Here is a 23508-nt window from a genome sequence, read left to right as displayed (position 1 = left end):
GATTAAGTGGTGCATCCCTGAACATGTGTGCATGCACATGTATGGAACCGTGCATGTGTACACACACACACTTTAAAAACCATTTGGTGGGGGGGGGGGCACCTGGTTGGCTCGATTGGTAGAGCGTGCGACTCTTGACGTCAGAATCCTTAGTTCAAGCCCCACTTTGAGTGTGGAGCTAAATAAATAGATAGACAAATAAATAAATAAAACCATTTGGCTAGAAAAATCAGCAAACGCAATGTATGGGGCCCCACTGCCAAGGCTTTTGCAAATAAAACACTGCCCCCATTATTGCATGAACTGCATCCTCCTGAACCCCTTCCAATCTGACTTCAACATATATCACACTGGGGCAACTATATCCTCAAATTCCCCAATAACTTCTTCTTGAGCAGAGTCATCCTATCTCCATCGTCCCTTGCTTCTCCAACACTTGTCAATAATTAGGCCCAACTCAGGGCACCTGGGTGGCTCAATCACTTAAGCATCTGACTTTGGCTCAGGTCATGATCTCACAGTTCGTGGGTTCAAGCCCCACGTCAGGTTCTGTCCTGACAGCCAACTCAGAGCCTGAAGCCTGTCTTCAGATTCTGTATCTCTCTCTCTCTCTCTGACCCTCCCCTGCTCGTGCTGTCTCTCTCAGACTCTCAAAAATAAATAAAAACCATAAAATAAAATTTTAAAAATAAAAAAAAATAATTAGGCCCAACTCTCCTTGACAATTAGCAGACATGACTCTTAAATCTCTTATCTAAGCCCTTTTCTCCATCCCAATCACCAACTGCCCAACTGCTAATCAAGGTTTAAAAGAAAAAAAGAGCTATTTTTAAAAGATTTTACCAAAATCTTAAGAAAAAACACCCCTACTACAGTTAATATTTACTGAGCACTTCTCATGAACCAGGTACTGCACAAGATGCTTCACAGGCATTATCTCATTTACTCCTTACAATCACCTCTTAAAAGTACTCAGAATTTTCGAACTTGAGCTCAAGGACACAGTGTAAAACTTGGTTTGTATTCAAAGGCCCGTACGTTTGGTTCCCAAGCACTTCTTCCAACTTGGCTTCCTTCCTGCATAAACCCCTTTTCCAACCACTCTGACCTATTCTTTCCCACTCAAACACGCCTGGCATTTCCCGCTCTTATGTAGATGGTTTCCTGCATCTTTAATGTCCTCTGACTCTACTTGGCCAAATTCAATCCACCTTCCATGATCCAGCTGTCTGTCTCTCTCTTTCCCACCCTCCCCAGCACTTACCTCATTATCACAATGCTCTAAACCACTCATTTATCATTCATTGAGTATTCATTTATATTAAATATGTTGTAGACAGAGCTAGGTAAATCCTATAAAATTCTAAGTTTTCTGAGGACAGACACTTATGCTTTAGAGTCTCCTGTGAAACTATCAAGTCATAGGAGCATGCAATTCTTGGTCTCAGTGTTGTGAGTTCCAGCCCCATGTTGGGTATAGAGATTACTAAATAAATAAAAACTTAAAAAAAAAAAAGAAACTAGCAAGTTAGATATCGAAATAATCTATTTTTGATGTCAAAATTGTGGATGGCTCTCACAATAAATCAGGTACCGTTAAAATGTTGCTTACAGAGGGGTGCCTGGGTGGCTCGGTTGGTTAAGCGTCTTACTCTTGGTTTTGGCTCAGGTAATGATCTCACGGTTCGTGAGTTCGAGCCCCAAGTCAGGTTCTGCACTGACAGCACAGAGCCTATTTGGCACTCTCTGTCACTCTCCCAATCTCTCTCAGAATAAATAAACTTTAAAAAAAAAAAAAAAGGTTGCCTTTTTATTCTTTTATTATTAGGAAAGGCTTGTGTTAAGAGATAAAAATAAGATAAAAAATTGTATATTCTCCGTGACCCTGTCTTTATAAAAAGAAAACATTCTAAGGTATTTCCTAGTTGTCTCAGGGTAATCAAAGTCCTAGATGTTGGGGGACGGGGGGGAAGAGTATTATATATTCTGTAATTTTCTATTTTATACATGTACTACTTTCATAACTTTGAAATACATATTTTGTAAATTGACAATGTGGCTTGTGAACCTTTCCTGAGTCCTAAAGAAATGTTTATTTTAAAATGTGACTGGGGCACCTGGTGGCTTAGTCGGTTAAGCGTCCGACTTTCGCTTAGGTCATGATCTAGCGATTCGTGGGTTCGAGCCCCGCGTCAGGCTCTGTGCTGACTGCCAGCTCAGAGCCTGGAGCCTGTTTCAGTCTGTGACTCCCTCTCTCTCTGACCCTCCCCTGCTCATGCCGTTTCTCTCCTAGAAATAAATAAAAACATTTAAAAAAAAAAAAATGTGACCACTATAGGATGATACCAGAAATCACTTCCGTTTTCCCATCTCCAATGCTCTTCTTTCTCTGACTTCTTCACTTAAATTCCTATTCACAGTTTGTTCATTAAAGAAAATTTCTTAATTAATCTCATATGATTGAGATACTCTTGAATCTTTTCAACCCTGATGTAACTCATTTTGTGTAAGTTCTTTACTATCAAATCTTCTGTTTTCTGGAAATCAACCTATTTTAATCTACCTTCCCCCCTACCCAATAGACTGCCAAGACACTGCATTCCTTTCCAGTTAGTATCTGCTCAGAGAATATAAACTCAATCCCAGGTAAACAAGTTGTAGAGAAGAGAAATCTGGAAAATATGATTTTGATGCATTCTAAAGTTGAACAGAATTAGTTTTCCTGCAACTATACTTTAACTCCCCCATATATTTGTATATATTGAATTCATATTTTTCATTTAAGGGGAGACCAGTTCTTTTTTTTTTTTTTTTAAGGGGAGACCAATTCTTGTCTCTCCATTGCAACATTTGAAAATAATGGATTCCCATTACTTTGAGAGCCAAAATAGCACAGTAAGGTCTTAGGTAAGATCCTAAAATAGCACAGTTCTATGTGGAAAGTCCCGAGGAGAAAGGAAGAACTGATCGTGAAGACCATTTCACATGATCTAAAAGGTCATGAATAACTGACCTCCACCTCTCTCCAGTCCCTTCTCATACTGTCTTGCACTAAATTCCTACAGCCTCACTCCAAGGATAGGAGCTGTGTTCCATCTCTTCATAGGACTGCTGTCAAGATAGTCTCTTTGTTCTTCTAACACCTTCTCCTCTTTGCAGACCCCACTGTCTCAAGTTTCCCTTCAAGCACTGTTGTCTCGGGGAAGTCACCTGACCACTTAGTCTTGGTCAAGCTTCTTTGCATGCTGACACATCAAATTCCTCTTCTTGGAAATGCTCACCTCAATTTGTAATTACAGACTTCGCACAGAGTAACTCAGACACAGATCGACCACAAAAAGTTTGCACAACATTGAAGATACACTAAAAACAGTGAATTGTACACTTTAGAACAGTGACATTTATATTATATGAATTATATCCTAATAATAATTAGTTTTAAAAAATTAAAAAGAAAAGTTGGGCCAATCAAAGTTAAATAGGCTTTTTGCCCAGGACTTCAAAGCCTACAGTAAACTAATGGTGAGTGACCCAAAGCCCAGGTTCACCTGGGATGGTCTAGGTTTGTCCAAATAGTCCTACTCTATACCTGCTGGCTCAGTGTCACTAACAGCACACGCTCTCTGTCCCAAAAGTATCCCAACATGGACAATACATTATATGGTTACCCTAACTATGTATACCCAATCTCCAAGAACAGGATAGAATTTCTCAAATATATCTATCCACTGCTAAGGTTCCTCAGCACATACTTGAGGAAATGCGGCATGAAATGGCAGAAGAAAAGCTGCAAAGTCATGGAAATTCATTATTTCTGAACTTTCAGTTAGGGATACTAGAACTCATACCCCACGAATGTAGAATGTGAATTCAAAAATTTATTATTGGCTGAGAATATTTTTTATAGTAGTACCAGCACTGCTGCCATTATTCTAACAGGCAGTAGAACTGTAATGAATAGCACTGTACTTGTTAACAAGTGTACAGTTTAACAAGTGTGCTTGTTAAATGAATAACAAAAGACATGAATCATATAGAGACAAAATCTAAGGCTGGCACATGCTTCTTAGAAATAATTTAAAAAATAGCACAAGTACAATAGGGGGAAATCACACAGATTTGAGGAGGCTTTTAATTGATGAGAGAAATAATCAAGTGTGATATGACCAGCAAAACAGTTGTTATAATCTTAGGATGCAAATTTCAGTATTTCCACTTACTGATCAGACATAGCTAAAATACCATGTTCAACTTGGGAGAGTACGGTGGAATAGAAAGAGCACTAGCTTTGCAGTCAGACTGTCTCGGAGTCCTTCACAGCTCATGGGTCCAGCGCCAAAAGCTCTGTGACTGCAGGTAAAGCGCTGAACCTCTCTGAAACCCAGCTTTCTCATTCATAAAACAGGGTGATGATACTACTAGCTGGATCACTGCCACAAGTACACGAGAGAGTATCTACAAAAGGCTTGACGAATGCATAGGAAGGGAGCAAGTGTTAGATGCTACCATTAGCTGTTTTTATTACTAGTTTCTTATTCATTTTATAATAAGGTTTTCAGAATTATCAGAAAAAAAATGAGCAAAATGCAGAGGGAATGCCCTCCTCACCTGTCTGCTATACTTCCTGGCTGCACTTCTTTCACAAAGATATCAACTTCTCCCAGATTTTGATTTCGCAGGGCCACCACACTGAATCCCAGGCCTCCAGTTGAAGGCCGTTCTATATTGATATATTCGATTTGCCGGCCCTAATGAGGGGGGAAAAAAAAAAAAAAAAAAAAAACGGAAAAGTCAATGAAGTATATTTAACCACCATACCCTTTCCAAAGAACTGAAACTGCTATTTTTGTGAAGAACACAAAAAACAGCTTCTCCTAAGTCATCTCTATCCAAAAAATCTCAGAATTTCAGCAATAAATTATTTCTGGAAATGCTCTCACTTGGTTATTTTCAGTAGAGCACGAGAGGGAATGTGCCGTGTTCTGCAACCTCAGGGGATTGGAGAGGTATTTTCACACTTCATTCACATTATGAGATGAAGCCCAAGCTGGATGAAAATTCCTGAGAAAAACATCTTTTTCCACAGTAAATTCTAGATTACTTTTTTACACTGAATTTCTCTAAATTCTTTCCATGCAAAATACATTTTTAAGTGAGGAAAGCAAAATAGATATCAAGAATATGGTAGTGTGTTCAGCCTAAGTTAGAACCAGATGCATTTTTTTAGGGTCTTATTTTTAATTTTATTGTGATGAATTAATATTCTATTTTATTAGGTTAATTTAAAATATTATGGAAAGGCCACCATTCAAAAGGGTTCAACCTGTAACAAACACATGTTTTATTGCTTTAGTTAATAACTGCATTTATGACATGAAAACTTCATAAATGTAATCACATAACAAAAACCATTACATTGGGGTGCCTGGGTGGCTCAGTCAGTTGACTGTCCAGCTTCGGCTCAGGTCATGATCTCATGGTTCATGAGTTTAAGCCCCACTTCAGGCTCTATGTTGACAGCTCAGAGCCTGAAGCCTGCTTCAGATTCTGTGTATCCCTCTCTCTGCCCCTCCCCTGCTTGTGCATTCTAAGAATCAACATTTTTTTAAAAGTTTTTAAATTATTAGTCAAATTAACAGGATAGAACTACAAAGTCAAAAAAGTAATTAGGTATAGAACATTATTTAAATATCACACCTTAAACAGATTCTATTTAACTTTAAAACTCATGTTTCGTTTTTTTAAAGACATTTACTAGAAGGTGAGGTGAACAAACATTAACACATCCAAAATTTCAACTATTTAATTTTTAATAGTACTAGGGATAAAAATGAATGATTCTTTCAAATGTTTCCCTAGATTTTCCAAATTATATTAGCTCTAACTCTCATCAATTCTGTTTTGATAAAAAATTAAAAATAGCTTCAAAGGAGCTTCATCACTTCTGGTAGACATCAATTTTCCTCCTATGATTAAAATCATAAGAATCCTTTTCTTTTCAAGTGCAGAGATGTGTCAAATTGAATTGTCTAAAAACTTACCATACTCAGATATTTTCCTTATATAATTTTAAGTCAATAAATGTCTAACACTATAAAATCTCCTAACAGTATAAAAATGCAAGCAAACCACACACACAATAACAAATTTTAAGGCAAAGAGTTTTTGTGTTTCTTTTTAAAGAGTACTGTTTTCTTTTTTAACCTGTAACAGAAAAATATAGCTACATAGTCTTATGACAAGATATAACTTTACCTGAGCCATCTGCTGAATGACAGAGTGAAAGTCTTCATTTCCCAGACTAGGAGTCCAAGGAAACAACCCAGAGACAGTCAAGTTACTAGAGGGTCTTTGAGCATTCCCATTAGTAATGGCACCATCTGTAAATACTAATAAACCTTTCCTAGAAAATTCAAAGTTGGCTGAACACTCTGAAGGTATGTGGCTGAGCTGTTGGAGAGAAAACAAAGGAGAATCATCCACAGACACCTACATAAAAGAATTCTTTCTATTTATTAAATATTCTGTTTTGCCCATTACATGTATAAATTGCATATTAAATATTTACACAAGAAAAAATAAGACAGAGATGCATGCATCTGTGTGTAAGGCTATAATGTTTTTACTTAGTATTGCACAGAATATCTAATAGCTTAAAATATGCTGCTTCCCCTCTTCTACTATCACCTCAAGTTAACAGCATGTACAACATTGCTCATTACACGTCACAGACACAGATACAACCAGTCAGATAAACATGTAAGACACTGAGCCCTTTTGCATTTCCATGAAGAAGGCCACAAAAGATCCACATGTGATCAAAACAAAAATAACAATAACAGTACTTAGTGAATGATTTCTATGAGCAAAGTACTATACCAAACTCTTAGATATTATCTCATTTAATCCTTACAAGAACCCTAAAAGGTATTATTCCATTTTGTTAACACAAAAACTGACTCACAGGTTAAGGATTAGCAGCAAATGAGTACCATTTATACTTAAACATTATAGGGAAAAAAGGTGGGAAGGGAGAGAAACCTATAATTATGATGAATAAGAAAATAGAATTTTTAAAATATCATCGGCTGAAGAATGCCTGGATCGTTCAGTTAGTTAAGTATCCAACTTCAGTTCAGGTCATGATCTCACCGTTCATGGGTTCAAGCCCTGCTTTGGGCTCTGTGCTGATAGCTCAGAGCCTGAAGCCTGCTTCAGATTCTGTGCGTCTCTCTCTCTCTGCCATACTCTGTGTGTGTGTGTGTGTGTGTGTGTGTGTGCGTGTCTCTCTCTCAAAAATAAAACAAACGTTAAAAAAATTAAGAAATAAAATAAAAGCTCATTGGCTGAGGGGCGCCTGGTGGCTCACTTAGTTGAGTGTCTGACTCTTAATTTAGGTTTATGTCATGATCTCAGTTTTTGAGGTCAAGCCCCGTGTCAGGCTCTGCACTGACAGACAGCTTGGGACCTTCTTGGGATTCTCTCTCTCTCCCTCCTTTTGCCCCTCTTCACTGTGTACACACTCTCGCTCTTTCAAAATAAATAAATTAAATATATCTATATATATCTATATATGTATATCACCAGTTGATATGAGTGCCAACACAGTTGAATAAAGATAACATCAAGAACGAATGTCAACAGGACCACATAGGGAAAACAAAAATCAACACTCACAAAAACTCTATGAAAACACTCAAAAAACAAAAATTCAAATTTTACAGTTGAATAGATAAAATGATTATGCATATAATGACTGCAACTATATAAATACAAAAGACAGTTATTATGATGGAGTGGTTGGTCAAGTCCACTCTTAGACCAGTAAGACTAACAGATTTGTAGTAATCTTTCCCAATTTCTATTGATATTCACTTGCACTACAGGGCTCATCCCCTGGCCAGGGAATACAGAAATGAAACCATCAGTATGGGGAGTGCTAAAATAATGGTATAAATTCTGATCTAGAGAAAGAAATTCACAAAAAGATATTTGTACAGAGTTTACTCTTTAATTTGTTATATGAAAAATCACTTGCTAAATATGGGCAGCCATTTTGGTTTATTAGCAAAAACCATTTTTTCTCAGATTTTGTTAATGTTCACTTAACAATACTCTGCTACATTATCTCCAATTACATTTAAAATTCTGTCCAGGGGCGACTGGGTGGCTCAGTCAGTTAAGCATCTGACTTTGGCTCAAGTCATGATCTCATGGTTTGTGAGTTCAAGCCCTACGTCAGGCTCTGTGCTGACAGCTCAGAGCCTGAAGCCTGCTTCAGATTCTGTGTCTCCCTCTCTCTCTGCCCCTTCCTCACTTGTACTCTAAAATAAATGTTAGAAAAATTGAAATTTTGCCCAAATATAATCCATAGGATAGCTGCTATTCAAGCTCAGCTTCTAGAATAGACGATTTAAAATCAATTTGCCATCCCTGACCTAAAAAAACAGTAACTAAGAGGACAGTTAAAACTATTAATCAATTATCACTCTAAGAAGTGGTGCTGTGTGACCTCTGATTCCATACTTACGTGTGTAGAAACCCAAGACTCCAGGTACCGTAATGTATATAGTGGAGAAAACACAGTTACTATTAAAACACCAGTTACACTGCTTCTGTGACCTTTCTAGTCAGAACATCCATGATACTTAATATTTATTTGGTAATAATTTGATAAATATTGATAATTGAGAGGTATTAATAATATGCTACAAGGGTATGATCACTTCCCACTAGAAAAAAAAGACTTCATGAAGAAACTATATTTAAGCTTAACACTATTTTATATTCTGAAGAAGATGTTGGGAAGTCTGAAGGCATCTGACCTTTACATATTTAAGTAAGTACAAGTTAGATTCCAAACCCAAACCCAAAATTTATGATCAATATATTTTTTTAAGTAAGCTCTACACCCAATGTATGGTTTGAACTTACGGCAGTAGGACCAAGAGTTGCAGGCTTTACAGAGAGAGCCAGACAGGCACCCTTCATAAACATTTTAAACTATCCGTGCGATACTACCGGTAGGTCCCAGGTCCTAGAACCGTCTTCCTGTTGCATTAAGTTGCATTAAGTGTACTGATACACAACGTTGTCTCGACCTCCTTCTTTCTTTGCTGGTTTGAACATACGAACCTGTAAAACCCTGATAAGTAACTTACCTGCCCTTTCAGTTGCTTGATGGACTGCTGAAGTGTGAGGATCTGATTGAAGAGAGGACTCTTTAGTGTTTCATAAAACAGACAGAGTTTCTCATTCTGCGATGTGTCCCCCTTCTCCTGCAGCTTCATTTTCAGGCGATCAAGAACCTGAAGGACCTGCCGTTTATCTTGTTTAAAGAAGAATAACCAGAGTACAAGTTAATCCCATCATACATTCCAGTCTTTGAATTATTAATTAATTTACTGATAGAAGCATATATCTAGTATACCTGGAGCAGGATTTTCAGGCATTTTGAATTATTAACTTCAATCTCTTCTAAAGAAACCTAAAGAAAATTTTAAAATACAAAAGATGAATTTTAATTAGCATATAGACTTTTCTACAGTCTTCTAAAAAAATAAAGCAAGCCTCAAGAATATTCTTCACCGAAAGACTTCACTCAGGAAATTCAAATTAAAACTACAATTTGGGGGGGTACCTGGGTGGCTCAGTCAGTTAAACGTCCAACTTTGGCTCAGGTCATGAGCTCACAGTTTGTGGGTTGGAGTCCTGCACCAGGCTCTCTGATGTCAGCACAGAGCCCCCTTCAGATCCTCGGTCTCTGTCTCTCTGCCCCCCCAAAATAAAGAAACACTTTTTTTAAAAAGCTACAATTTGAGGCACCTAGGTGGCTCAGTTGGTTAAGCATCCAACTCTTGATTTCAGCTCAGGTCATGATCTCACAGTTCATGGGCTCAACACTGACAGCACAGAGCCTGCGTGAGATTTTCTCCTTCCTCTCTCTCTCAAAATAAATAAACATTAAAAAATACTTTAAAAAAAACTACAATGAAGTGCCACTATATATCCACTAAGATGGCTAAACTAGAAAGAAAAACAGACAATTGGTTGACTGTTGACAAAGATGTGAAGCAACCAGAACTTTCAAACATCACTAGTAAGAACATAAAATGGTGCGTACACTTTGAAAAGTTGTGGGGCGCCTAGGTGGCTCAGTCGGTTAAGCGTCCGACTTTGGCTCCAGTCATGATCTCACAATTCGTGGGTTCAAGCCCCGCATCAGCTCTGTGCTGACAGCTCAGAGCCTGGAGCCTGTTTCAGGTTCTGTGTCTGCCTCTCCCCTGCTCACTCTGTCTCTATCTGTCTCCTCTCAAAACTAAATAAAGATTAAAAAATAAAATAAAATAAAGAAAAGTTGTTTGGTAGTTTCTTATAAAGTTAAAAATACAGTCACTGTATGACTCTGCACTTCCAGTCTTACTTTAAATACTTAAAGAAAAATGAAAATATGAATTCACAGAAAAGCTGTATGTGAACGTTAATAGCAGTTTTATATATAAAAGCTCTGAACCACAAAACCCCAAGTGTCTAATAAAAGATGAATGTACAAATTATAGAACATAAACAGAATGTTCAGAAATAAAAAGGAAAAAATTACGAATATACACAACATGGATCCATCTCAAAAACCCCTCAAATGTTAAGGGAAAGAAACCAGACAAAAAAGGTTAGACTTTATGATCCCATTCACATGAAGTTCAATTTATAGTTATAGATTAGTTTACCTGGGCAGGGTAGAAGGGAGCTGACTGGGAAGCGATTTGAAGGAACTTTTGGGGGTAATATTCTAAGTTCTAAATGGAGTACTATTTACACAGATGCATACATTTGTCAAAATTCATTGGCTTATATGCTTTAAGTCAGTACATTTTATTGTACATAAGTTATACTTTAATTTTTTTTTATTTTTGTGAGAGAGAGAGAGACAAGGAGCTTGAGCAAGGGAGGAGCAGAGAGAAAAGGAGACACAGAATCCTAAGCAGACTCCAGGCTCTAAACTGTCAGTACAGAGCCTCACATGGGGCTTGAACTCACCGATGGTGGATGGTAAGATCATGACCTGAGACAAAGTCAGACATTTAATCAACTGAGCCACCCAGGTACCCCTAAGTTATACTTTAACAAAGTTGATTTTGTAAAAAGAATCCTGAGCTGGAAAAGAACATCTAAGAGATGAATATGATTTTAGAGAGATTAGGGGGAAAAAAATCCCCCAACTGCACAAAGGATCTCAGATCTGAGTGCATCTGAATCTCCAAAAGGTAACCACCCAGCATATTGGCATTTTTTGTTTTTACTTCCATTGATTTGTTCAAACAAATCAAATGCCTAAAACGAAACTCAACTCAAATGTAACAACTCAAAATACTAGCAAACCCTCTGCTATAACCAAAATGGCACTTTCACAGTGGTCACTTATCCTAATGGTACACTAGACTGTAAAACACCATCAGAGAAATAGGAGTGTTATAGAGTCCAAATTTTCCTACATCAACTCTGGATACAGTTGTTGAATGAACTGAAGTCTTTATCTTCTAATTCAAGGTCACTATGTAAGAAAGCATATTAAAAGGCAGTAAGGGATGCCATCTGCACTGATAAAAGGTCCATGTATTCCATCAAATGTTCACTGGATTCAGAGAATTGCTGAGTAAGAGCATCACAGAAATGCTACCAATGAGCTCAGCATCTCAACTGTGCAAACTTTACAACTACCCAATGACAGATAACTGAGTAACAAAAGACAGTTACAACGGCACTGTCCTTTTCTATAGCAACCAAAGGCCCAAGAGGATTGACGAGAGCAGCTTTGTTGTCATTAATACATCAACCTTTCTGAAAGAAAGAATGCAAGCTAAAACTGTGAGATGCTATTTTTTACTGTCAGGTTGGCAATTTTTTTAAATTAATAATAGCACGTAGTCTTGATGTCATGGAAAAAACAGGTGGGAATATAAATTTGCACAACTTAGCGATAGCCATCCATGTATTAAATGTACATTCTCTTTTACCCAGAATATCTACTTCTGAGGGTCTCTCCTAAAGAAATACTTGCAGAAGGGCACAGAGATGTGTGTACAAGGATATTTACTTCATTGTTTTTAAGAAGAAAACTTCTGGAAAAATTAAACTATCAAAAGTACAATACATTACAATAAAGTAGGTCTGAATGTATTGAAAGGACATTGCATTGGAGGAGGGAAAGGGTTAACAGTAAGCCTGTGGCTTCCTCCTTTGGGGAGGGATTACCAGCTGGATAACCAGATCCCCCAGCAAACACTCTAAAGATTTTTTAAGAGGTAACAGCCCCTTGTTTTTAAATGTCAGGAAATACCTGATCTGTCTTAATTGCTTTTTGCAAACAATCTGAGAGTATGTGAATTTATGGGGCATGGCTGACTAGAAAATAGAAGAGAATTACACAGATATTTTACATTTGTGTAACTCATGGAGCATAAAACTCAGGATTCCCCAAACACAAAAGGCTTCCTTTGAGAAAACTGTTTCCAGGGGTGCCTATGTGGTTCAGTTGGTTAAGCGTCCGACTTTGGCTCAGGTCATGATCCGTGGTTAATGGGTTTGAGCCCCCCATGGGGCTCTGCACTGACAGCTCAGAGCCTGCAGCCTGCTTCTGATTCTGTGTCTCCCTCTCTCTCTGCCCCACCCCCTGCTAACGCTCTTTCTCTCTCTCTCAAAAATAAATAAACGTTAAAAAAAAAAAAGTCTCCATATATATTGAGAACTTGTGTTGTAATCTAAAACAAAACAGTGTCCTAAGGTTGGATTTTATTCCTGTAAACAAATTAAAAATTGTGGTTGAAGTGTGTAAGAAATACACTTATGTGTTACTTAATGTCTATACACATCTAGGTATTTTAAGTGTGTTGATAATAAGTCCTAAGAGGAAAAGTGACATTCTTTGAAATGACTACTGGGCTGCGTACTCCTCCAGGAAGGAATGTCTGTGCCTAACTCCTGCCTGTAATCACTGAATCATGAGTAAGGTTTGGTGCTGGTTTGGTGAAGTTTGATCTCTCATTCCCACGAGCATGCTTTGACGATTCAACTCCCTCTGTTAACACGGGGATATTATCTAACACTCACAACTGAATAGGAAAAACAGCAAGTTTCAGGATATGTGCATTATTTTCTTTTTGTGAGAAAAAAAATATGTTGCGGCACCTGAGTAGTTCAGTCCATTAAGCACTGACTCTTGATTTTGGTTCAGGTCATAATCTCTCACAGTGATAAGACTGAGCACCTGCCTGGGATTCTCTCCACCCTTCCCCCACAATCTCTCTCTCAAAATAAACTTAAAAAAATGGAGCCAAATGGAACATGTCCAAGCACATATGAGAAGGGTAGACCTAGAACTTGAACTCAGTCTTTTTATTTTTTTAATTTATTTTTAATGTTTTATTTATTTCTAAGAGAGAGAGAGACAGCGTGAACAAGGGAGGGTCAGAGAGAGAGGGAGATACAGAATCCGAAACAGGCTCCAAGCTCTGAGCTGGCTGTCAGCACAGAGCCCTACGGGGGGCTTGAACCCACGAACCGTGAGATCATGACCTGAGCCGAAGTTGGACGCTTAACCGACTGAGCCACCCAGGCACCCGGAACTCAGTCTAAGTACAGCCTTCTCTCAGTCAACCGCTCTGAATCAGGATACAGAACATAGTATAACCCGACCTTTGCACTCCAAAGGAAGCAAGAGAAACTTAAAGTTGTTCATGGATTTTTAACGTTTACTTATTTTTGAGAATAAGCTCTCTCATATTTTTTTAAAAAGGAAAAATATGTATTCATGCGTAGGTTTCTAGATTTAGAAAGATAGTCCATTTCATAATGATTACTTCTAAAAAGTAGAAACGGGGATACAGAGATTAAAAACTTAGACTTTTATAGATTTTAGTGCTGTTTGAACTTTATTTTGAAAGTATGTCTTAATTTTATAACTTAAAAACTGAAAAAACCAAAAAGATAATGGCTAACATGGCCTAATGAGAGAGCAAGCAGATACAAAGATCATGAAAACATAACAGGATATATTGTAAGACCTATAAATAGCAGAGGTGTGTGCCATGTACTAAGCGAAATCACAAAGGGAGAGTGACTAAGCCTGAGTGGGGATGTTTGGAATGAGAACACAGTGGAAACTTCTCTTAAAAGAAAGAGAATAGGGTGTAAGAGGAGAGCGACCATTTGCCTAAGATGGTCTCAGATTCCAGCATCATTGATAGGGTTTCATTTCATTCACAAAAGTGTTGCAGTTATGAATGGATAGAAAAGATGTAGCATACACACACACACACCATGCACATATGTATATACACTTCCCATTGGTGTATGCACACATATATGTATGTATACATGTGTATGCATGAGTGTGTGTGCATGAGTATATATACACATGTGTATATATACATGTGTGTATGTGTGTACACACACACAATGGATATTAGCCATAAAAAAGAATGAGACCTTCCTATTGGTGACAACATGAATGGACCCACAGGGTATTATGTTACATGAAATAAGTCAAAGAAAGACAGAACCATATGATTTCATTTATATGTGGAATCTGGAAAACAAATGAACAAAAACAAAACAAAACACCTCTTAAATACAGACAACAAACTGATGGTTGCCAGAAGGGAGGTGCGTGGAGGGATGGGTCAACAGAGGATTACAAAGGTACAAACTCCCAGTTATAGAATTAAAAAAAATTTAAGTATTACAGTTTGAATGAAATATAGGGCTCCCCATGGTCAGTGGTTCTCAAATCTTAGCAGACATCAGAATCACTTGGAGGGCTTGTTGAACTACAAGTTGCAGGGGCCTACCCTCCAGAGTTTCTGATTGTGCAGGTCTGAGGTGAGCCAGAGAATCTGCATTTCAAACAAAGTTCCCATGCTGCCAGCCCGGACACCACAGTTGGAGAACCACTCTCCATAGGTGTAAAAGTGCATGATTTTCTGTAAGAATATTAGCTAGCTTTAAATGACCTATTATAAGGTCTCTGAAAATAGGACAAAAAAAATGGTTTGTTTTTACTGCAGGTATAGGCTGCAAATTGATGTTTGGCTCACAAAGAGTTAAGCACCACAATTGGGAATAAGTGCTTAAAAACCATGCAGTGTGGTAATGTTTATTCAATTTAGTAATAAAAACTTGACTCTTTTTTAAATTTCCTTTTTCTAACAATTCATTTTTCTAACAAATTATTTTACAAAAATATCAGTCCTTGAAAGACTGGGAGTGCAGGGGAACCCTGATCTCTTACCACTGACAGTTTAAGCAGCACTGACTTAAACAGACTTTGAGAGGGTCCTTGTAAATAATGCTAAGTAGACTGGTCTTTATCCTGTAAGCAACAGGAGGTAATTAAAGGCTTTTAAGTAGGGAAGTATTGAGTCCAGATTTCTATTTAAAAAGGTAATTCTGGTAATAGGATAGATTAGTGGTCTTCAAACATTTTTAAACACACATTCCCATCAGTGAAAATATGTTGCGGGGCGCCTGGGTGGCTTAGTCGGTTAAGCGTCCGACTTTCGCTTAGGTCATGATCTCGCGGTTCGTGGGTTCGAGCCCCGCATCGGGCTCTGTGCTAACTGCCAGCTCAGAGCCTGGAGCCTGTTTCAGTCTGANCCTGTTTCTGTCTGTCTCTCTCTCTGTCCCTCCCCTGCTCACGCTGTCTCTCTCTCTCTCTCTCTCCTAGAAATAAATAAAACATTAAAAAAATTTTTTTAAAAAAAAGAAAATATGTTGCCCATTCACCTTATTTTTAACTCTAAACACATACCGCTTTTACATGTCATGTGTTTTAAAACATAAGTAAAATAAAAAATGCCATGACAGTAAGATAAAAACTTTAAAAAAGGTTTTCTCATCTTCCTATCCTCCCAAGGAATCATCCTTTACATTTTAGAAACCATGCTGGTAAAGCATGCTTCAGGAAAGGTTAAGGGGACACTGATTGGTCAACCAATCGTCTGACTCATATTTAATTACTGGAAAATTACTACAATTCCATAGTGTTAGGTAATATCTAGGGAAGGGGACTAAAGCCTTAAGAGCATATGAGAACAGAAGGAAGAAATGCAGTAACTCCTACAGCTGAACATCCAGTAAGCAGCGTGTAGGCTAAATGGTCTCCTATTTTATGGTCATAAGATATCTTCAACCAAACAACTTTGATCTATTGGACTAGGCTAAGAAACAGAGCTGACAGCAAGGAATCTCAAGTTTGTTTAAACATGGTAAGGTAGAGTCTAACTTGTCAGAGACAGACCACCTAAAATCGGTCATAACCTAGACATTAAAATGCCACAGTGTGCCGCTGTCCTCATAGTCGTACAGCCCCTGAGAAGGAGCAGTTATTATGCTCAGCTTCCACTCCATCATTGATCAAGAGATTTTGAGCCATGAATTTTTCATGTCTGGTTCGCTGTAGGACTTGACTGAAGGAAATTATTATAATATTGTGGCTTTTTTTTTATACCTATGCCTTTAGCCATTACCAATTAATGGAATATGTGAAAAAAGCTGATGCAGAGAGAAATTTAATTTGATTTTAAATTTCCAGTTGGAGGAAACTTGTTGAATAGACTTATTAACCTCCCCGTTCAAGAATTTAAGCAAACTAAGGCCACCCATAAACATACTTTTCAGATTCCCAATAGCACACAGAATAAAACACACCAAGACAGATTCGGGGAAAAAAAGATCACTGGCAATCAGTCTGACAAAAGTATTCAGCGTCCAACTACAGATATGAATTGGGAGATCACATTTAAATGCCTCACTGGATATTCCCCAGAGCCAAACAGGGAGTGTGAACAATCTAAAAGCTATTAACTGTAAGACGAAGTCATGATTTCAGAAGTTACTCAAAAATAGAAGTTCATGAACATCTTTAAGTTTCCATTGCTTCCTTGGGAATACAAAGCTCTAGTTGTATCTAATTATCATGCCTTTGTCCTCAAAGCTCAGTATTTGTGAGGTACCAATTGAATGGAAAACAAACTCTCCTAGCCAATGTAAACACATCTGCTACCAGACTAACGCAGAATCAAGACAGTTGTCATAGTCTTGTGTATCAATGACAAGGCCTTTTGTAAACCCTTTAGATGTAAATGATAATATATTTTTGGCTGCTGCCAACACTATATTCTTGGAATTCTGAAAACATAAATTCTAGAACAATCCTGATATTTTGGGGTCATATGCTCAAGCCATAGCCAATGCTTAATGAAGTCCACTTAGGGGCGCCTGGGTGGCTCAGCTGACTTCGGCTCAGGTCATGATCTCAGGGTTCGTAGGTTCAAGCCCTGCGTCTAGCTCTGTGCTAACAGTGTAGGGCCTGGAGCCTGCTTCAGATTCTGTTTCTCCCTCTCTCTCTGCCTCTCCCCTGCTCATGCTCTGTCTCTCAAAAATAAACGTTAAAAAAATTTTTTTAATTAAGTCCACTTACTGCTATTCAAAATATGTAGAAATTGAAGATAAATTATACCATGTTAAACTCAGAATCAGAACTGAAAATTGAGTCTGTTCTCCAGAATAATTCAGTTGGCAATATACTTTCTTATCAAACTGTTCAAAGTTAATCAATGCATATCAATACTCTGCCTATGATTGGCTACTGTGTGAGAGTGAAATTAAACTGTTTCATAGTATGCTTTTGTATGTCTGTTGGTGGCAGTTTTCTCTAATAATAAACAAAACAAAAACAAGGAAAACCAAATCTGGGCAATTCTCACCCTTATGGATCCCTGTGTAGCCAGTCCCTCTCTGAAAAGACCCAGGCATTAATAAAAGATTAGTTTCCACCTCAAATAATCTGTTCAATTCTCCCTACACTGTAGGTTGTATTGTATGCCTTTCTCTCCAGAAATACGGTCACGGCATTTTTTTCATGCTTGGGATATTCAAAACAATCCTAGCAAATTGTGAAATAGACAAAACTAGGCTTTGGGCACCCCTCCCCCCAAAGTTCACCTCCCCACCCGTTTCTCCTGACCTTTATCCCCAAACTATTTTATCAGTCACTAAATTAGGTAACTCACATTTTGGTATTTACTATGCACCAAACCCAAGGTCATTTATTCTGTAAAACATCTCATTTATCTTAAGAATGTAGTATTATCACCGCGTATTGCAGATGCAGAAAACTTCCTACAATTTCAAAACAACAAGAGGGAAATTTCACCTTGGGAGGGGAAAAGTCAACTGTTACTGATTTTAAAAACGAGAGTCAGAAATTTGACAACAGAGAGAGAATGTCTGTCAACCTAACCCTCAACATCCACTTAATTCACCTTCCTCTCCTACCATACTCTGGCCTGGAACTTCATTTAAATCTCCAGAAAGTAACTCCTAGGAAACCAACTGCCCTTCCCAAGGCAGAAGCCCCATCTATACCCTACTGTCAAAGTCACACCCATCAATTAGTGGTCAAAGCTGCATGAAAACTGGTCTGCACCTGAAAGCCACCTACCATCTAGGCAAGATGTGCAAAGTAAGGTCAACATAAGTGAATAGTCATCTCATGGAGAGTATACTAATTTCTTTATTGTTTTTAAAGTTTATTTATTTNGGAGGGAGGGAGGGAGGGAGGGAGGGAGAGAGAGAGAGAATCCCAAACAGGCTCTCTCCTGTCAGTGCAGAGCGCAACGTGGGAGTCAATCTCACACACCATGACATTATGACCTGAGCAAAAACCAAGAGTTGGTGGCTTAACCAACTGAGCCATCCAAGTGCTCCTACTAATTTCTTTGAACCTCAAGGCAGCTTCAAATATGCATGTAATCAACATACATAAAATCAAAATCTGAAATTTTTTTTAAAAAAATTTTAATGTTTATTTTTGAGATACAGAGCACAAGCAGGGGAGGGGCAGAGAGAGAGAGGGAGACACAGAATCTGAAGCAGGCTCTAGGCTCTGAACTGTCAGCACAGAGCCCAATGCGGGAGCTGAACTCACAAAATGTGAAATCATGACCTGAGATGAAGCTGAAAGCTTAACCTACTGAGCCACTCAGGCGTCCCTCATATCTGAAATTTTCAAACACACACTACCTTTGTTTACAACATATCATTCGACAGGTTTTTAAACTATATAAATGGTGAGTATACTGTACATTTATCCTTCAGCAATCTGTTTAACTTTACAATGTTAAGATTTAGTCATGGGATTGCTCAAATGACTGAGCCATCCACTCCTGATTTTGACTCATGTCATGGAGCCTGATTTCATATCGGGTTCTGCACTGTGCCAGGAGCCTGCTCAAGATTCTATTTCTCTCTCTCTCTGCCCCTCTCCCCAACTTGTGTACGCTCTTTAAAAAAAAAATAAAATTTAAAAATATAAATTAAAATGACTCTTTTCTGACCACGAAATTTCCCTTCTAAAGAAAAAAAAATAGTCATGATGATATACATAGCTTCTTTTCATTCACTGAAACTACTAAATAGAATTCCACTGTAGGAACCCATGATTTCTTCACCCAATCTCCTGTGGATGAGCATTTAGATGGTTTCCTACTGGTCACAAACACAAAAACAGTATTAAGCTAAATACCTACCTCAATAATCTACACATTCCCAGTTGATTCAATAACCAATTCATAAAATAAGATTCTACAGCCTATGAACTTTGAAATCATGAAGACCTGGTTTCTACTGCTGGGACCAGCTCTGTGTTCTTGTACCAGTTGTTTAAATTTCCCTATACTTCAGATTCCTCATTTGTAAAACAGTTAATGAAAACTACTACATATGTACAGTTGAAAGAACTAAATAAGATACTGTAAAACATTCAGCCTAGCACACAGTGTACATTCAATGAATAATAGCTACTATTGTTATTAACAACATCTCTTTTCAATCAAAATTATTTAAGATATTTTAAGGGCTTCAAAAAAACTATTTTAGCTGAGATTTTGCTATGTACTCAATGATGGTTATTTCTCAAAAGACTAAACAATAAAAATGTTTACTAGTGCAATAAATACAAGTGGGGGTGGGAAGGGTTATAACTTGGAAATTTAAAAAACTTGTTTGTAGGTAGGAATGTAAGTGCTTCAATCAACTAAACCCTCTTAAGAATATACATACTCATACTGAATCCTAACCCAGTGCTGTTCAGTAGAAAAATAATGTGAGCCACATAGGTAATAACTTTTTTTAATATTTAAATTATTCTAGTAGCTACATGAAAAAATGTTTTAAAAGCAACAGGGTATGTTCATTTTTATTTATTTTTTAATGTCTATTTTTGAGAGACAGAGCATGAGTGGGGTAGGGGCAGAGAATCTGAAGCTGGCTTTCCACTGACAGTAGTGAGCCCCACGTGGGGCTCAAACTCACGAACCACGAGATCATGACCTGAGCCAAAGTCTGGCACTCAACCGACTAAGCCACCCAGGCACGCCAGGAACATTAATCTTAATAATATATTTTGCTTCACCCAATATATACACTCATTTCAATATATTCAAAAAATTAATAAAGGTATTTTATTTTTTTTACACTAAATCTTCAAAATCTGACGTGTATTTTACATTTATAGCACATCACCATCCCAACTGGCCCTATCTGAAGTGCCCAACAGTCACATGTACAAGTAGCTAAGCATGGTGACAGCAGTTTTAACCTACGGCTTTTCAGAAAGATCCCTGTACCATGTTTTTAGCAACAACTTTCATTTAACAGCTAATACGGTCTCTATGCCTTTTATCAAAGTAACTCACAAACTTCAGTTCTTCCCAATAAAAAGAGCACAATTCCCTAATTTTATCAGAATTAAACGTCACAGTGGAGGAACAAAACGGGGGGAAATAATGGTACGCAGTTTACAAGACATATTCTTAAAAAAGGATTTAGTTTCAGCCTCCCGGAAGCTCAGAGAGGTAGATCATTTACAGATGGGAAAACAGAGGACCAGGGTTAAGTGACTTGCCAAGAGTTATATGGTAAATGGACCCAATACCACGTCTCCAAACGCCAGTCTATACAGTTGTACACAGCAAACCAGAAGTGGGCCCTTCATCTTCGGCATAGATCTATCCCAATGACTAAAGGAAGTGTATTGACAAGCTCTAAATTTCTATTTGCACCAGAACCTAAAATGAGGGCTTAATAAAAGGCATCCAAATCTACACAAAAACATCAGAGTATGAGAAAACCATAGCAATGATCAAACAATCTCAAATAAAAAGAATAATTCTCTCAAAAATATATTACCAAGATAAACAAAATCTTTGCAAATTAAACCCCATTTTGGCTTCCTCGACCTAATATATTTTTGTTACACTTTAACAAATCAAGTAAAATCAGAATACTTGGTTGTTTAGCTTAAGGACTAGTATTGTTTAGTGGTTTGGTTTTTTTTAATGTTTATTTTTGAGAGTTAGTGAGCATGTGACCAGGGGAGGGAAGGGGGGGGGAGGTAAGACCTGAGATGAAGAGCCAGTCTCTTAACAGAGCAACCTAGGCACCCCCAGTATTAAAGGTTTTTAAGTAAAAACGCAATTACAAGGATTACTGAATGCTGAACCCATCTCAGAATCACAAGTTTCCAAAAGTGAAGTCACTATGGGAAAATATACAGGTTTCCCTTCTTAATACTAACTGAAAGACAAAATACCCTGATTTTGGGGCGCCTGGGTGGCTTAGTCGGTTAAGCGTCCGACTTTCGCTTGGGTCATGATCTCGCGGTTCGTGGGTTCGAGCCCCGCGTCGGGCTCTGTGCTGACTGCCAGCTCAGAGCCTGGAGCCTGCTTCAGTCTGTGACTCCCTCTCTCTCTCTCTGCCCCCCCCCTGGTCACGCTCTCTCTCTCTCTCCTAGAAATAAAACATTAAAAAAAAAAATTTAAAAAAACAAAATACCCTAATTTTATTAGTGGTTACTTCCAGTGGTAAGTGGGTTTGTGTATGTGTTTAGTTCCTTTTCTGAAAATTCTCTCCACTTTTCTATGATGCACATAGGCTATCTTTATAGTTTAATATTCACACATGACTTAAACGTAGGCCTTTAGGGGCGCCTGTTCGGCTCAGCCAATAGAGCATGTAACTCTTGATCTCTCCATGTGGTAAGTTTGGGCCGCATCTTGGGAGTAGAGTCACTTAGAAAATCATAAACGTATTAAGGGTTTTAAACACAGATAAGAGCTTAATACAGTTTCTTTTCAATTTTAAACACAACTATTATTCTAATGCTAAGGTCCTCTTATGTGACTGTTAACAGGATCTCAATTAACAAGAGCAAATCTCTTCAGAATAGTTTACAAATTCTATCTCAGAAAGTACCTTCCAGCTCCAATATTTATTAACTTTTTAATTATTTTAAAATTTTAATAATCTTTATATAGGCCACAGGGGCCTGGAAACAGCAAGCTCGTTTTAGTTAAAAGTCACAATCCCCCACTTGCGATACTGCAAAATGAAGCAATGAAGAGTTTCTACGCCGCTAGCTTTTTTCTAAAAAAGATGTGTACAGGGGCGCCTGGGGGGCTCAGTCGCTTAGGCCTCGGATTTCAGCTCAGGTCACGATCTTGCGGTTTCTGAGTTCGAGCCCTGGGTCTGACCTGTGCTGACAGTTGGGAGCCCCGAGCCTACTTCAGATTCTGTCTCTCTCAATAATAAATAAACTTAAAAGATTTTTTTTCTAAAATTTAAACTATGTGTACAAATGAGTTGGCAGCCAATAGTAGCTGAGACAGCGTAGAATGCGGTGTTCCCCTTCTCGGCATAACAGATTTCTTCTTCCTCTAGGTCTCCGGAAAGCTTCATTAACTTAAGAAACACTTGTTTGTTGCATAGCTATCAATGGCCAAACTGTAAATGCAACTGAGAAGCAACCTAGAGAAATAGGGCCCTGAAAGGCGAACCCTCTCAATGGCAGAGACAAACCAGTAAACAACTAATTCGAATCCGAAGTGATAAGAGCCATTTGAAGACATGACAAAGTGCCAAGCGACCACTCCTGGGGGAGATTAATTTGGCACACCTGCGAGGTGTGCCGGGAGGGCTCGGCGCTTGGGGTGGGGGATGGGGGAGGATTTGAAACTGTTCTCCTGAGCTTGACTTAAAGCAGGAATCCAGAAATGTCGCCAAAGGCTGAAGGCCGCAGTACTTTCCATCGGATCCTCCCCGTCTGCAAAGTGAGGTTAGCAGAGCCCGAGCCTGACCGCCGGCCTGGGAACTCGGCTACGTGACCACCCGGCACCCAGAGGCGGCCAGGAAGTCGTCCTCTCAGAGGAGCTCTGGGAGCCCCCTTCTTCTCCGGGCCCCCGCGGCAGGCCACCACCTGTTCCCTCCTCTCCCCGTCACCAGTGGAGGAAAAGACTCCGCCCCGCTCTGGGGCCAAGCGCAGGCACCGATCCGGGTGCAAACCGTGATCCCTGCCAGTCCCGGAACAGAAGTGGGCCGAGATTTGAGGGCCGGCGGGGCCTGCTGAGGCGGGGCGGCCCCACGGCCGGCGGCCTCCCCACAGCTCTGCACCCC

At 38.6% G+C, this 23508-nt stretch overlaps 1 protein-coding gene across 4 annotated transcripts in view; it reads right to left on the bottom strand.

Annotated features, from left to right (window-relative positions):
- PATJ (PATJ crumbs cell polarity complex component) overlaps positions 1-9489 on the bottom strand; it is a 391357-nt gene extending 381868 nt beyond the window's left edge. For all 4 annotated transcript variants that reach the window (XM_077768086.1, XM_077768084.1, XM_077768085.1 and 1 more), the window contains exons 1-4: positions 9431-9489; positions 9162-9328; positions 6256-6450; positions 4609-4748 (exon numbers count right to left, since the gene is read on the bottom strand). In XM_077768086.1, coding sequence (XP_077624212.1) covers positions 4609-4748; positions 6256-6450; positions 9162-9328; positions 9431-9452 — 524 coding nt within the window. In that variant the 5' untranslated portion in view covers positions 9453-9489. The remainder of the gene's footprint in view (positions 1-4608; positions 4749-6255; positions 6451-9161; positions 9329-9430) is intronic.
- Positions 9490-23508: the final 14019 nt, after the last annotated feature.

Source organism: Crocuta crocuta, unplaced genomic scaffold (genome assembly GCF_008692635.1).
Source record: "Crocuta crocuta isolate KB4526 unplaced genomic scaffold, BGI_CrCroc_1.0 scaffold85, whole genome shotgun sequence".
Taxonomy (NCBI): Eukaryota; Metazoa; Chordata; class Mammalia; order Carnivora; family Hyaenidae; genus Crocuta; species Crocuta crocuta.
Note: the sequence above shows the minus strand (reverse complement) of the source record. Positions and strands in the feature narration are given on the sequence as shown.